The sequence below is a fragment of the Ixodes scapularis genome, unplaced genomic scaffold, assembly GCF_016920785.2.
Source record: "Ixodes scapularis isolate PalLabHiFi unplaced genomic scaffold, ASM1692078v2 PGA_scaffold2__306_contigs__length_199485367, whole genome shotgun sequence".
Taxonomy (NCBI): domain Eukaryota; kingdom Metazoa; phylum Arthropoda; class Arachnida; order Ixodida; family Ixodidae; genus Ixodes; species Ixodes scapularis.
This window is the reverse complement of record NW_024609857.1, coordinates 7,280,745-7,295,863: the sequence shown is the minus strand read 5'-3', so window position 1 is coordinate 7,295,863 and position 15,119 is coordinate 7,280,745. Positions and strand designations below refer to the sequence as shown.

General features: G+C 44.1%; 1 protein-coding gene across 4 annotated transcripts in view; it reads right to left on the bottom strand.

Annotated features, from left to right (window-relative positions):
* Positions 1-14,827, bottom strand: part of LOC115326393 — a 35,285-nt gene extending 20,458 nt beyond the window's left edge. The window contains exons 1-5 of one of the 4 annotated variants that reach the window (XM_029987262.2): positions 14,572-14,824; positions 3,507-3,635; positions 2,125-2,181; positions 746-860; positions 282-414 (exon numbers count right to left, since the gene is read on the bottom strand). In XM_029987262.2, the coding sequence (XP_029843122.2) occupies positions 282-414; positions 746-860; positions 2,125-2,181; positions 3,507-3,635; positions 14,572-14,707 (570 nt within the window). In that variant the 5' untranslated portion in view covers positions 14,708-14,824. Of the gene's footprint in view, positions 1-281; positions 415-745; positions 861-2,124; positions 2,182-3,506; positions 3,636-14,571 lie in introns of all 4 variants that reach the window. The other 3 variants (XM_029987263.3, XM_029987265.3, XM_029987264.3) reach the window with 3 other exon arrangements.
* Between the last annotated feature and the right edge of the window lie 292 nt (positions 14,828-15,119).

The window sequence follows — 15,119 nt, the reverse complement described above, 5'->3', positions numbered from 1 at the left end:
AAGACGGACACGACCACGTAATTTATTTAAAATGCTTTCACCGCGAGAGTGCTCCTGCAGGCAAATGATTTTGCAGAACCGCTAGCGTCTGTGCCTTTTTTATATGATGCCGCATGCGCAAAACCCTCGAAATAAAAAATAAAAATAAACAAATAGTGCCAAGCGTAGCCTTTAATTACTAGGATTGAAGTATTTTGCGCGCGGTTGCGGGGAGCCTCATTGATGCAACAATGATATGCGGGATATAAAACAGAACTCCTAGTCTGCGATAACTGACCCACCATGTGATCGATCTTGACAATGTCCGTGTAGGAAGGCGGTTTCTCCATGCCTTCGAACTCCACCGGCACGGTGTACACGTCCGTGGACAGTTCTCGCATCCTCTCGTTGTACTCTCGAGCTCGCTCGCATGTTCTGCAAATGATATGGTAACGCTATGAAATTAACATTGACATGTAGAACCACACCACATGCCGAAAGGCTCGCCCTCTTACAACATCATCACAGTCTTCTCTCTCGTTCACTGAACTTTTTTTTTCCGTCACAAAGGGTTTTTTTTTTTTTTTTTGCTCCTGCCCTCAAATTGTTTACTATAAAAAACAATAAAAGAAAAGAACTTTGTTGCACGGTAATTAAATGAAGAAAAGCAGGACAAGCACCTCCTGTAATGCCCTCCACTCTTTCCACGTATCATGTTTACAAAGATTTCCAAAGGGGAAAAGAAACTAAGAAGGAGCACACTCACCTTTTAATGACGCACCCGACGAAGAAGGTGAACACAACCACCATGAAAACCGCTGCCACAACTAGGGTCACCTTGTAGATGGCCACGCTGTCCGGCGGGTCGCCTGCAGGACCAGCTTAATTTCAACGGATGAACAAAGTGCGTCAGTGGCAGCACGAGCGCCAGGCTCGCTCGAATACTTTTTGCCCAAAATGAACGTTCTAAGATTGGAGCGTGCGTTTACGTCGATTGGCACGCGCTGACGAAATGTAACGAAATAACAAGATCCCCTGTTTCAGACTTCGCGTCTAGATTATACTATCTACGCTTTATAGTCTATTAAAGGGATTGTTCGCTAAAACGTCTTTCAGAAAACACTTAAATTATATTTTCATCGTTTTTGGGAATACCATCCGCATAAGATTAGAATATTTAATCCTCCGCCGCGCAAGTAATTTAACTTTAAACAGAGCCCAACTGCTCAGGTGGCACCCGGAAAACTTGCAGCGTTTTCGTTGGCAATAACGGAAGCTCTGACGTAACATCGTGCAGAGAGAACCTTTCTTTGCAAGAGAGTCTTTTTTAGAACTTCGTCCTAAAAAAGACAAGATTTACGGTATTGAGGATAGCTCAATTCTGCGACGATGATCTTTGTATGCTCCATCAACCATGCTGATCAAAACCGGGAATAAGTCAACGCCCGCAACTCTGACGTTACCATGCCTGATGCGTCGTCACGATACAACCAGCCATGACTACTTAGGAAATTTGGCGTGAAGTTTCGTATTGATGTTCCTAATTGTTATAACAAATATTGGGGCGTCTTTTAATGAAATAAATAGCACATCTGACTATCTTTAGGCCCTCTCTACGAGACCAGCGCAAGACCTTAGTAACCTACGGATATCGCCGGACAATCCCTTTAAAATAATGCTCATCGCATTGTGAAAGCAGAAACTCAGTCAGCAAGAAAGCTGTATAGGTACACAAACTTCTTCTTGCCTCGTTTTCCCCCGACATAATTATCTTGCCTGGGTATTAAACAAACAAAAAAAAACGCACACATAATGTTTGCATGACATTGAGGTATATTTTAATTATTTATCATGGTTGAAAGACATACATGCAGAGGTACCCCAGACAAGCTAATTAATTTACTAATAGAGATACGAAGGGCATATCCCTACTAATACACTAACAGTGCCCGGCCCCACATCCCACATCCCCACATCTTCTGATTAAGTTCCTCCACCAACGCTACTCTCTGACATCACGACAGTGCGGCGGTGCTGCTGTCGGCAGTGCACATGGGCAGTCGCTTCACGCGAATCTGTTGCTGGTGTGTATACGATTCTTTGCCAAGGAAATCATTGCAGGAAGTCGAGAAGAGCCGATGGTACCTGGTAGTGCGCGATGGACCCCGGCAGCGAACGGGAAGGACCTCGATCGGAGCGAGGCTGTCAAAGAGGAACGCTTTAAGCAGGATACGCCAACGTTACACATGATTCTAACCGGAGACGACGGACGACAAAAGGTGCAGGGGACAAACACACACACACGTCTCAGTTGAGACGTGCGTGTTTTTGTCTCTTGTTCCCTTTGTCGCCTGTCGTCTCCGGTTAGAATGACATGTAACGTCAACCACTCGCCTCTAATGTGCTAACGGACGACACGAGCACTGCGTTAGTCTGGCAGGGTACTCGGACGTTGGAGCTCGAGATCACGTCCGTGGACCGCCTCAAATGCTCTCGCATTTAATTATCCCCACTACTCAAAAGGCCTAAACCTGTGTTTAGGTACCTAGAGGACAAGGCCATGACGTTGTATTTAGTGATCCCCGACCCGCCTCCAAGTGCCAAAGACGCTGAACTCAACGAGAGCTATAGATCGTGAAAGGCAGCCAACCCCCGGGCCCCGAGCATCTGATCATCGTTCTGCAGCCACTGAGGTCTTGTACATCTCAAGTTTTCAGCACCACCCCTGGCGAGCAAAATCGGATATTTGTAGGTCGCGTTTCCCCTGTGCGTCGCATTGCGTCCTCTCAAATGCTCTGTTGACTGTCATATAGTGCCCTTGGACAGGCGCTGAAGGACGCTGCTAGTTGTACGCCCGTGAATCGAGTGTGATAGGACGCTATAAGGCGCCGTTTCACGACGGCATAAAATGGTCGCGTCTCTCGGACGCTAGTGGAGGCGCGTCTTTTGCGATCGGGTCTAGACAGCCTAGAATAAAGAGAGGGTCCTTCTCAAAACAGGGCGAGCGTTTGCAATTTGATGGCGGACACCTCCTGCGGCGATCGGTCGCAAGTGTGCATGCGCTGCGTTTTCGCGTGGAGAGAAAGAAATCAGGAGGAAAGGCGGAAACATTCGCAGACGATCAACGTTATAGGCACCTCCTGTTGCAAACGCGGCAAATAAACCACGTGACCACTATCCATCATTTGGAATCTCTTTGTAATAGTCGCGTTTCGACGCTACAGCGCACTCTGGTCAAGAGAAACAGGCCTATAGGTTACGCCCTGCGTTCCTTAAGCAGTCAGTGACGTCGCGGTTGTCGTGAGACCGTTGCAAGACGCGCTGGGGAAGATGTTGACGCAGGCTATAGGCGGATTCAATAGCGTTGGCGGGGAAAGGCCTTGTCTTCTTCTGGCTCCTCGCCCACCACTATACCCCCAACATGACCTCTATTCCCTATGACCCATTTCCTCAGTCAACAAAAGTTCTCTCTCTCTCTTTCTCTGGGTGGTATCGATTTAGGCGTCGGGCATGGCGGCAGTCCTCACCTACGTAGTCGCAGGAGATGCCATTGCTCCGGTATCCCCGCGGACAGACGCAGCTATGAGTCAGGTTGCTGCAGACTGCGTAGAGTTGGGCGCATTCGATGTGATGAGTGCAACGCGAGCGGAGTCCAACTGAAACGAGAACCAAGGTGCACGAAATCGGTTCACAGTGCCGGACAATCCATCCGCGACGTACACCCGTGAGCAATTAGGAAGGTGAACAGCCTTCTTCTTGTTTTTGACGCTCCTGGAAGTTTTGGAACAAGCTCTGTTCCAGAAAAGGGCTAGAACGCAAAGTTTATATCCCGAAGCCACGTACCATTTGAGACGTTGAGAGTTAATATAGCTTTAGGGAGCCGTAAAACAGGCAAGACACCAGGTAAGGTGTTCACCTTCCTATTGCAGGTGGGTGTACCTCCCTAGCTGGTGAACACATGGCGACCTCCAAATACAGAGAAAAGTTAAATACTAAATGTGTTTGATACACTTGTCACGTTGCCTGAAGGACTATAATTTTCGACAAACACGACCTAATCAGAGCCCCACACAGTTACAAGGAGTCAGAAAAATACGGACACATAACCAGTGGGGAAACATATACCATAAGTGATTTGAGCATCCTGCTTGTTGCCTCTGCTGTCTACGGCGCCTACGGCTCTCCTTGCCGGATGTTGGTCGCTGTTTAATGGTCCGGGAGCGCTATGCGATATGTTGGTACGCGTCTACCAAAATTTAGACCCTATTTAAATCAATAAGTGCGTACAAAACGGCATGAAAGACGCTGACTCAGTTAGCAGCTCGTGCGAGTTGCTCAATATGTGAGAACAAGACTCTAAGGCAAGGTACAGGACATAACAAACTCTGAAGATGTAATTTCATCTTCACGTTCTCAAACTCCGCAAGTGATCAATATAGTCAAAATTATCCATAACTCCGCTTTGATCATCACTGTACACAGTGATGATGATCACTATTCTCAGTTCAAATGCTGATATGTATATATTTATTGATTTATTCGATAGCATTATTAAGCCACTACTCAAGATTTTCAGCTATATGGGTATTCTATTAAAAGGTTAAAAGGCGCGAACAAACAGGACGAAAAAAGAGACACGTACGACACGGACAGGCGCCAACTTCCAACTGATTTATTGAACCACGAATCATCGTCAAACTCGATCCCAATCGCCTAAACACATGCAACTGATAAAAATTCCCATCGCTCATTACACACATCCTTCAAGAAACACAATTTCTTTGGTTAACAGATAAATAGATGGCATGCTTACGCATCTGTCAGCCGCTTTGTGTATACAGAAAGCTTCGATTAGTTCTTTTTCCATTTTTTCATTCCCTTTCTAGATAAACCTCGTGCGCTCAAACAAAGGTTCGCACCCACATCGTTTCCAGTGCTCCGCAAGATGCCCACCCGAATTATTGCGTGCGGCAAGCTTATGTTCGCGCGCTCTTTCATTAAAGCATCGGCCGGTCTGACCGATGTAAACTTGGCCGCAACTAAAAGAAATCTCATACACCACCTTAGTCACGCATTCGGTGTATCTTGTTACATATTTCTTTGAGTACATTACATACTTTCGTTTTGTCATCGCGGAGCATATCTTTGAAAGTTTGCACGGGGCTGAGAAGACGACGTTAACCCTGTGTCTAACAGCCATCTTTTTTTTTTTAATTGTGGGACACTTTGTGCAAATATGGTATCACCTGCACTGGCATATTGTCTGTCTTTTTACGACTTTGGTCAACACCCTCTCGTTTAATTTTCTGTAAGAGCCTTTCACACACACTTATCACTAAGCTCTTCGGGTAACCGGCCCGCGTAAAGCGTGCAACCTGCTGATCAAAGCTGACCGGCAGTCTATGCTGGCAGCTTTTTGTAATGGCTGCGTGAAGGCAGGAGGATGCAATCCCCCGTCTTACGAGTTTTGAGTGGGCACTGTTGCATTAAAGGTGGCCTTTCTTAGGCCTTCTTTCTTTTAGCACGAACTAAGAAAGGCCTCCTTTATTTCAGCAGTGCCCACTCAAAGCTCGTAAAACGGGGGATTGCATCCTCCTGCCTTCACGCAGCCATTACAAAAAGCTGCCAGCATAAACTGCCGGTCAGCTTTGATCAACAGGTTGCAAGCTTGACGAGGGCCGGTTACCCGGAGAGGCGGTTACCCGGTTTCCGTGTTTCGCGGCGTCGGCGTAACCGCGCTAAATTTAGTGGAAAAATTGACGTCCCGTGAACTCAACACCAATTCGATTCCTCGATAAATTTAACGGGAAAATTCAGTTTCTGAATTTAGCGGACAAATTCAGTTTCTCCGCTACATTTAGCGGGAAAATTGACGTCACGTGACCTCAAACATCAATTCAATTCCCGCTAAATTCAACGAAGAATTTAGCTCGTGTTGAGGTCACGTGACTTCAATCTTCCCGCTATATGTTCATAGGTAACGTGACACCAAGTCGTATGACGTCATATTCCCCGCTGAATTGGAGGAGGAGGGGATGAAAGAGGAGAAGGAGGGGCATACCCTCCCGTCCGTAATATCCCCTCCTCTTTCTCAAGAGCTGCGCTCTAATTTCGCGTTACAGAGATTAGTAAACATATTTCAGTTTTTTCTTTATGCAGTCAACGTTCATCAGATTAACCGGAGTTCCATTAAATATAGGTTTGTCGCTAACGAGACAGTGAATAGGTTGTGCTGAAAAAGTACTCGCATATGCTTCAGTTTGAAAACACTATCGCTATTTAATTGGAGCAAATGATGTTGGTCTTTTTGTATACGCACTCACACATGGCATTGAGCTAACGTCGCGTTATTTTCCAGCTTTTGTCCCGTATTGTGGCTTTGCTGTACCTTCGGTGCACTTAAATATATGCCCCGGTGCTGCAATTATTGTTTTTTATATAGATTTTCGCTCTTGTGCTTAGTTTGAATGTGTGCTCACGTCGGATGGCTATATGCTAAAGTTACATTTCACACTTTTGACGTACAATCAGGAAAAGAGTTGACTATACTCTTTGCCTCACTTGACTAACTTCCATAAAATGTTTCTTTTAACTTCTCGGCCCATTTTCTAAGGTATAATGAGGAAGATAATGGCGATAATTAATAATTTGAACGAAATATATAAACAATGACCACCTGGGAGTAAGCTCACAAAACTGTGTGTAGCCAATGAACATCCGGTAAGCCATAGAAAATGCACGACCGCTTTTTTTTTTTTTTTTTGCAATATTCGTACTAATTTACAATTTCTGACTTAAGCTCTACGAAAAAAAATAGACATCAAACCTCTCGCGAAACTACATTCGCGTGCCCAATTTCACGTATGTACGTTTGGAATATGAGTTTTGCAAGGCGCGCGTCAAATATATGTTACTCCTTAATCTGCATCCTGTATACTTTCGCTTCTTCCACCGCAGGCGCGGTCACAAGCCTGTGTTGCCGTTGTTGTTTTTACACATGCAACATCTTGCGCAATTGTCTCACCAAAAGCCCAGATCTCCTCAGACATGTTTCCTACGTCAATTCCACTGAAAGCAAAGAACGCATTGGAAATATTGCACAGTACAAACCCTGAAAGCAAATCCAATTCCACTGAAAGCAAGGAACACATTGGAAACATTGTACAGTACAATGGCTGAAGGCAAATCCAATTCCACTGAAAGCAAGGAACACATTGGAAACATTGTACAGTACAATGACTTAAGGCAAATCCATTTCCACTGGAAACATTGTACAGTACAATGACTGAAGGCAAATCCAATTCCACTGAATGCAAAGAACACATTGGAAACATTGTACAGTACAATGGCTGAAGGCAAATCCAATTCCACTGAAAGCAACGAACACATTGGAAACATTGTACAGTACAATGACTTAAGGCAAATCCATTTCCACTGGAAACATTGTACAGTACAATGACTGAAGGCAAATCCAATTCCACTGAATGCAAAGAACACATTGGAAACATTGTACAGTACAATGGCTGAAGGCAAATCCAATTCCACTGAAAGCAAAGAACGTATTGGAAACATTGTACAGTACAATGGCTTAAGGCAAATCCAATTCCACTGAATGCAAAGAACGCATTGGAAACATTGTACAGTACAATGGCTCAAGGCAAATCCAATTCCACTGAAAGCAAAGAACACATTGGAAACATTGTACAGTAAATCCAATTCCACTGAATGCAAAGAACGCATTGGAAACATTGTACAGTACAACTGAAGGCAAATCCAATTCCACTGAATGCAAAGAACGCATTGGAAACATTGTACAGTACAATGAATTAAGGCAAGTCCAATTCCACTGAAAGCAAAGAACACATTGGAAACATTGTACAGTACAATGACTGAAGGCAAATCCAATTTCTTTGAATGCAAAGAACGCATTGGAAACATTGTACAGTACAACAGCTGAAGGCAAATCCAATACCACTGAAAGCAAAGAATGCATTGGAAACATTGTACAGTAGACTGCCTGAAGGCTAATCTCCTTCAGCATGCCTCCCCCCAATGCAGCAGCTACCGCTGTCGATCGCAGCACACTTTTTCTGGTCCTTCTTAATATTTCTAGACGGAACTGCAAGATTACATAAAATAATCAGATACCATTCTATGGGGACACGGTTGAAAATACCGTCGGGTACAATTCTTTAACTGATTTTAAACTATTGAATCACCTGTAGATTTTTTCACGAGAAAGTTAAATTCCGTCCACCCATTTTAGCAAGGCTTCACGAGGACGAAAACGCTCGGTAGGAACTGGTTTCCGTGTTCAACTACTGAGAAATTCAGCTACAGAGAGACTGGGAACATCCATCGGCGTAACAATATTATCCTCCGAAAATCCTGATGGAAAGTTGCTGACATACAGAAAGGCAATGATTTAGCAATCTTTCTGTAGACTCCTCATGTTATATCAGCTCACGCGTCAGTGAATATACTTTTCCAGAAAATCTCAGAAAGCATCGAGCCAATCCTACATTGCAGCACGTGGCGCGGGGAATTGTGGGGCCGATCCGATGTACGTTCTGGCCGGCTTGAACACTCAAAATACTGAATTTCGTTGGTAGCAGGATTGTAGTTAAATACGCTTAGACACAAAAATAAATGTTTTTACAATTTTCACTTTTTTGTTTTAATGAAGTTGCAACCCCTTGACTTAAAATCAAAATTAAATTCCTAAAAAATATACTTTTTTTACATTCTGCAAGTGGTTTAAATTCTCTTTTACCACTGGAAGTTCAAAACATCGAGGGATTTTTTTTTTTGTCTTCCTTTTTTAAATTAGCTGAACTAAAAACCCTAAGCCAATTTTTGCTGAAATTTGGAGTATAACTGGAGGTCCGTCGTTTCCAAAAGGTATTATTCTGAAATCGGTCATATTATGCGAGAAAAGCAATGTAAAGGTGGTCGCGGCACAGGGCTCAAAGCTGGTCCGATAAGCACAGAGGCTTGTTTATTTCAGTTTCGCATCACGTAGATTTGTCTCATGTCGAGAAAAAAATAAAGAAAAATAAACTCTTCAAATAAAACAAAGCGAACACATCACAAAGCCGACCCCGTTTCCTTATCGTTTTGCGTTTTTTTTTTTTTTTTTTTTTTTTAGTTCTGATATGGCAAAGTGTTAAATAAGCATAAACCGCTCCTTCTCATTTATGGGTTCTGCTTGACTACATCGGATTGCCGTCATGCGTGGAAAGGGGGAGGCCCTGCGTATTTCGGGAATGGTCCATTGGAAGACCTCGCTAGTACCAACAACTGAAAAAATTTCAGACGTGTTAAGTCAAAAGCATCTCATTATTGCAGCCAATCAGATTTGCTGCGTCAGCCAATGAGGGGTATTCACTGGCGGCCATATCCGTGTGCGCTGCTGCTGAGCGCGTGCTGACGGCGAGCTTCCGCGGTCCTTTCGGAGCGTGCATTTAGCACCATCAAGATTGCCGGTCTTAGCAGGCTATTAATGGGAGCTCGTTCTGAGCATGCGCTCTAAACATCGCCCTCAAATATGGCGTCCAGTGAATACCTCCTAGAAGAACAACCAATGCCGAAGCAAGGCGCCTGAACATAATTTATAGGCCGTGACTGCCACCCCAATGTACTGTCTTGTCGGGCACGCTCTGAGCTCTCGCGAACGTTTTAACGCGAGAGCGTTAAAGGGGTGCTGAACCAAACATTCCAGTGTCCGTAATAAGTGGCGTACGAACTTTCCACGATCCAGCAGCCGCCGGTGTGCGCGACCTAGCAGACGCAACGAAAGTGACGTCATATTCTCCCATTGACGTTTAAGATGACAGTGAAATGTATGGTATCCGGGCAGAAGGAGAATAAAAACAGGCTTCTTATTCCCACAAGGCAAGGCTACGTGATCGTTAGACCAATGAATCGCCTACCTTTTACACCAGACCCCACTGTGGAGATGATCATCTTGAGCGTGAACGGGGGACTATGACGTCAATTTCGTTGCGTGTGCTCGCGCACAGCGGCGGTTGCTGGCTCGTGGACTTCCGCTTATTATGGACACTGGAATGTTTGGATCAGCACCCATTTAAGGAGCTCGTGTCTTAAAAAAGCCGGTGTCGGTGGCGTCACAAGAAGCGCGGACGCGAAAATCGTGATTGATCGATAGGGTAATACGTCACAGCCACATGACCTAGCTCGCGAGGGAATTTCAAACCCACAACGCTTACGTGAAACGTGGCGTCACGCGTGGAATGAAAGTGATTAAAAAACCGAATGAAAGGTCGCCGCATGTCTCAAATGATTTCACTTTAAAAACAAATTCAAAGAAAATTTTAAAGAATTTTAGGCGGGATTCGAACCCATGACCCTTCGGTCACGAGCTGTCCGCCTGTCTTCCTGCTAACTCTTAGGAAGAGCATGAGAAGCGAATGAGAAGGCGATGCGAACGGGGTTCGATAACGCTATCGCGCTCCACCCTTAAAGGCGAAGCTTAAGTGCCCACCAAGGTTTTGAATGTCAACATGGCAAATGGATGAGAATAGGACCGCATTATCCAGCGGGTTTTTCATCGACCGCTCGATGGCACGTGAAGCCTCTAAAAAAGATCGTTCCAATACGGAGAGAAATTGAGAGATAGAGAGAGATAGAAGGAGATGTTAGTGCGCAGGGACGTCAGAGCACTGGTCTCTAGTTGGAATGATTAGTGCATGGAGACCAGACATGTACGCGTTACCCCAAAAAATTAGCTAAATGCCATTACTCGTTACTCGCTCAAAAAGTAACTCCATACGTCACTACTGATTCTAAAAAGGAACGCGTTACTTTACCTCAAATGTAACGAGTTTTTTCTCTCGTTTTTTTGACGACCCAATTCACAACTGTTTTTGTTTCATGCTTTATTGTTTTAGTTTCAGTAGTCATTGCACCTAAGCAGTAGCTGCCTCTCGAAGTTTTCATCGGTTACGTTTCCCCGCTTCCTTGAGAATACATATGCGGCGACGCTGGAGAGTCGTTCTACCGACGCGCTCGAAGAAACGGCAATGTTGTGCTTCAGGAAGAGCTGGCGAATCTGGGATTTTCCTTTCTCGTTTGTTCCCTCTGCTTATAAGGTTCGAAGTTAACAATGTGTTCTGTGCCTTCCCGTGTTCGCTACCTTCGGGTTTACATTCGGTTTCTATACACGACTCTGGAAGGTTCAACCAGCGAACCCTATATGCCCGTCTGCCTTTGTCGCAATGGACGCATACTCGTTTTACAATTAAAACAAGGCTGTTTAAACGCGGTTGTGTACAAGTTACTCCCCAAAAGTAACGAGATACCGTTACTCGTTCCTTTTCTAAAAAAAGTAACTAAATACGTCACTCGTTACCAAAAAAAGTAACTCGATAGAAGTAACTCGGTACTAGTAACGCGTTACGTACATGTCCGGTAAAGACAGAGCCTTCGTCGTCTCTATACAGAGCCTGCGTCTCTACTCACTCGCGCACTCCTCCTCTCCCTGAGTTTATCGCCGTATAAGCGCCTTCTGAGCGCTGCCATCTTTGTCTGCTGGGCTGTGGAACGCGTTCTGAGCATGCTCAGTAGCTCTCTCCTGCGGAATATCGGACGTTGAACGTGCGTATACTAGTTCCCAGTCACGATAAACACCGGAAAGACGTACACCGTGCAAAAATATTTTCATTTGATTTCGAACGAGTGCTGGACCTTTCTACATGCCTAAAAAAGAAAAAAGAAAGAAAAATACACGATAGCCCGGTTTATGAGATAAACAGAACAGCCTTTCTGAAGAATCGGAGGTGAGTTGTCTACGGAGAAAACAACGGGCTACCTGATGGAATGCGTCAAATTATGGATTCGGTGTTTGTTCCAAGTCTCGTCCCTTTACGTAGAACCTTTACGTCAGTCAAACTACTCAATTTTGTTTACGTGGCAGGGACGGTCCTGGAATACATTAAACAAAAAGAAAAGAAAAAAATGTTTTTTTTTGTTATTTCTATTTTTCATTATTTTCATCGTATAATTTTATTAATTTCTCATACGGTTCAGTATAACTAGATATATTGCTCCATAATAACCCTAAGAACACACACACAAAAAATTAAAAAAAAAAAAAACGGACAACCACGCGGTGTGTTCTTGGTTGTTTGCCTTGTTTTTTCTGGTCTCGGTTTTGTGTCGGGTTCGTTCACTTGCTTGCCTGTGTTTTTACCCTTCCATCGTTCTATATGGTGGCTTATCTTTTTTGTTATTTTCATTACTTTTCGAACAACCGGTTAAAGACGCCTGTTTTATTCCGGTTTCTGTACCACCGTCTCCGGTATATCGGCGGCTCAAAAAAATAGCCCAGAGGTTTTTTTTTTTTTTTTCTCCAAACATTTGGGGCAGCATGTAGCTTGTTAAGTGATCTTCCACCGGAGAGCTTTCATCTATAGGTAATCTTCCACCGGAGAGCTTTCATCACGACAATAGGGTTCGTTTCATAACGTTAAGTGATCTTCCACCGGAGAGCTTTCATCACGACAATAGGGTTCGTTTCATATGGTCCTTAGAGTTTTAGACAAAATTGCTGTAGATTCGGTCATTTATTCGCTAGTCTATAAACACATCATTATCACACATCACGCGCTTTTTTTTTTTTTTTGTCCTGCATGACGAATTTTTTAGGAAGTCGCACCCCCTGATAGATGAGTCCATGATTATTTTTCTTTTTCCTTTTTACTTTGTTGCGGTACGCATTTTGAATTTAAAGATTGTAACAAGAGTGTCTTTCTCTGTAGATGTTACAGATGTTTCATTCGCTTCCGAAGTTAAAAACATGAACACTATAGTTGCACTCCCTCGTGTTTTTTGTGGGCAAGCGCGTACGGCTTAATCGTTAAAAAAAATTTATCGAAGCTTTCAAAAGGTTAATATAAATATCATATATTTATAAATATTCTACCTTGAATCGCAGCTTAAAAACAAAACAAAAAACGTGTCAATATAAACAAGGGCAATGGGGGTGACACTACAAACGCATTGTGATCCGTGTAAGTCATGTGCCACTAGCTCACCTATCGATTTTACTGCTATATTCACCTCTCAACCGGAACACAGCGGAAAGCGATGGCAACCGGAGTTTACGGAAGACGACACTCGGTGTCGCGACGTCCGCTGAAATACCTGAACTATATGGAGGAACGATGCGTCCGCATGTTGACATTGGTACAGCACTCTAAGAAAATACCCTGAGTTCACAGCATCGTTTGACTACAGAATGAAACGTTTTACACATTTCTAAGGGTAGAAAAAAGCTTGTCTCAGGGCTAACACCCTAAGGGTGTTACAGCAACACCTTCAGGATGCTGGTGAAGGCACGAAAAAATAGGATGCTTGCGATCTTAGCAGCATTAATCTTGGGATATTTTCCGCGAACAGCAAGTTTACAAATAACAAGCATTCAGACAGTTCTCATATACGCAGAGACAGCAAATACAGACGTGATGGGTCATAAAAGAGAGAGAAATCATAACCCTGGTGACTGCTCCACCGCCCTATTTACTCGACAATTCGAAGTCACTGGGGGCACCGCCTCCGCAGTTTATTTATTTTTATCTAACAATACTGCAGAACCCGAAGAGGTCCAAGCGGGAGAGCTAAATAATCAATAAGATGAACAACACTTTTTACACTTGCATCGTAAAACAAAAAGACGGTTTATTACGCGGCACAGCCAACACAAAGCAACAAGAAAAAACCAAAGTAGAAAAAAGAAGACACCACAATACGTAGAAGCGTATATATGAATTATGTACGCTTCCGCGTATTCTTATGAATTATGATGATTACAAGTATATCGCGTTATGCTCGTCAATACTTCGCGTAATGCATAGTATATCTAAGTTCAAGGAATCTATCTTCAAGTAAAAAAAAAACAGTGATAGTTAGAGGCAAGAATTATTCGAGAATACAGCCTCACTAAAACAGGCGTCAGTACTCCGAACACCCTTCACAAAGTGCGTTCGACTCACTTCAGCCTTTTCACACTCTCTTTACACCCTTCAAAAATGAAAGGTGTTCAATGCAACAGCACTAATTTTACGATTAAAAATGATGTAATTATGTCAAAATAAAGGTGCTGAAAGGGCGTAGTCACGAATGTAGGCCTATGGAGCAGCATTTTTACACCCTCAAGGGTGTACATCTTGTTAGTGTGTATAGGTTTGATAACATTCAGCATGGGCTTACGTCGAGTCATGACATCGCTTGGTTGTCGTAATTCCCACTCGTATCTCGGCGCAAGTCTGATGTGTCATTGTGCGAATTAGGTTTCAGCCCGTACACTGGGACTCGGCAGGTAAGCACCCATCCATAAAGTGACACCGGCAACAACACCAACGATTTCCTACTCGGGTACTGGGAATTTCCCCCGCGGTGTACCGTGATAACGATATCGATCACCCGAGGCCGCCGAACAAAGGCCGAGGACTGAACCACTGAACCCTCGTACGAGAACCCCCATTTTCGCAATATCGCCTTACGTGGTGTCACACAAACACCATAGGTGAGACGATGGCGCGCTGTATACAGAAAAGAACCGCGTCCACAAACCTCTGGGTAATCCTCCGTCTTCGCTCTTCAACACGATGACAATGTCCGCAGTACGCCGAACTTGGTCTTGACACCCCACTTGGTCGTAAACGAGGCACAGACAAAGAACAAGGAGTCCGATGAAGGAGGACGCCATGCCTCGATCCGGAGGATCGACTTTAGCATACGGCAACGAACTCGCTGCTCACAATACGCTCCGCGGGAACCTTTCCTCAGTACCTCTACCGAGGGCGCACGAGCGCACGATAAGGAAAATGAGCTATAGGTATCAGAGCAATCGTACTGATAAAAGGTGTAACGGGCAGGCCGGCGCCTAACCGACGATAACGATGGAGGAACATCCGCCGGTCGGAACATTTCTCTCAGCTTTGAAAACTTCTTGACGTTGCGGTGTGTTCTCAAAACGATTTCTTTTTTCAGGCTACCAATTAACTTTTCTTTTATTCCTTTCTTTTTTAGACCGTTTAATTATTTTGCGCAAATTCATAAGCCTAGAACAGCCAGAGGTATCGGGTGCCTGAGAAACACATCGATAAAATTTTGTTTCT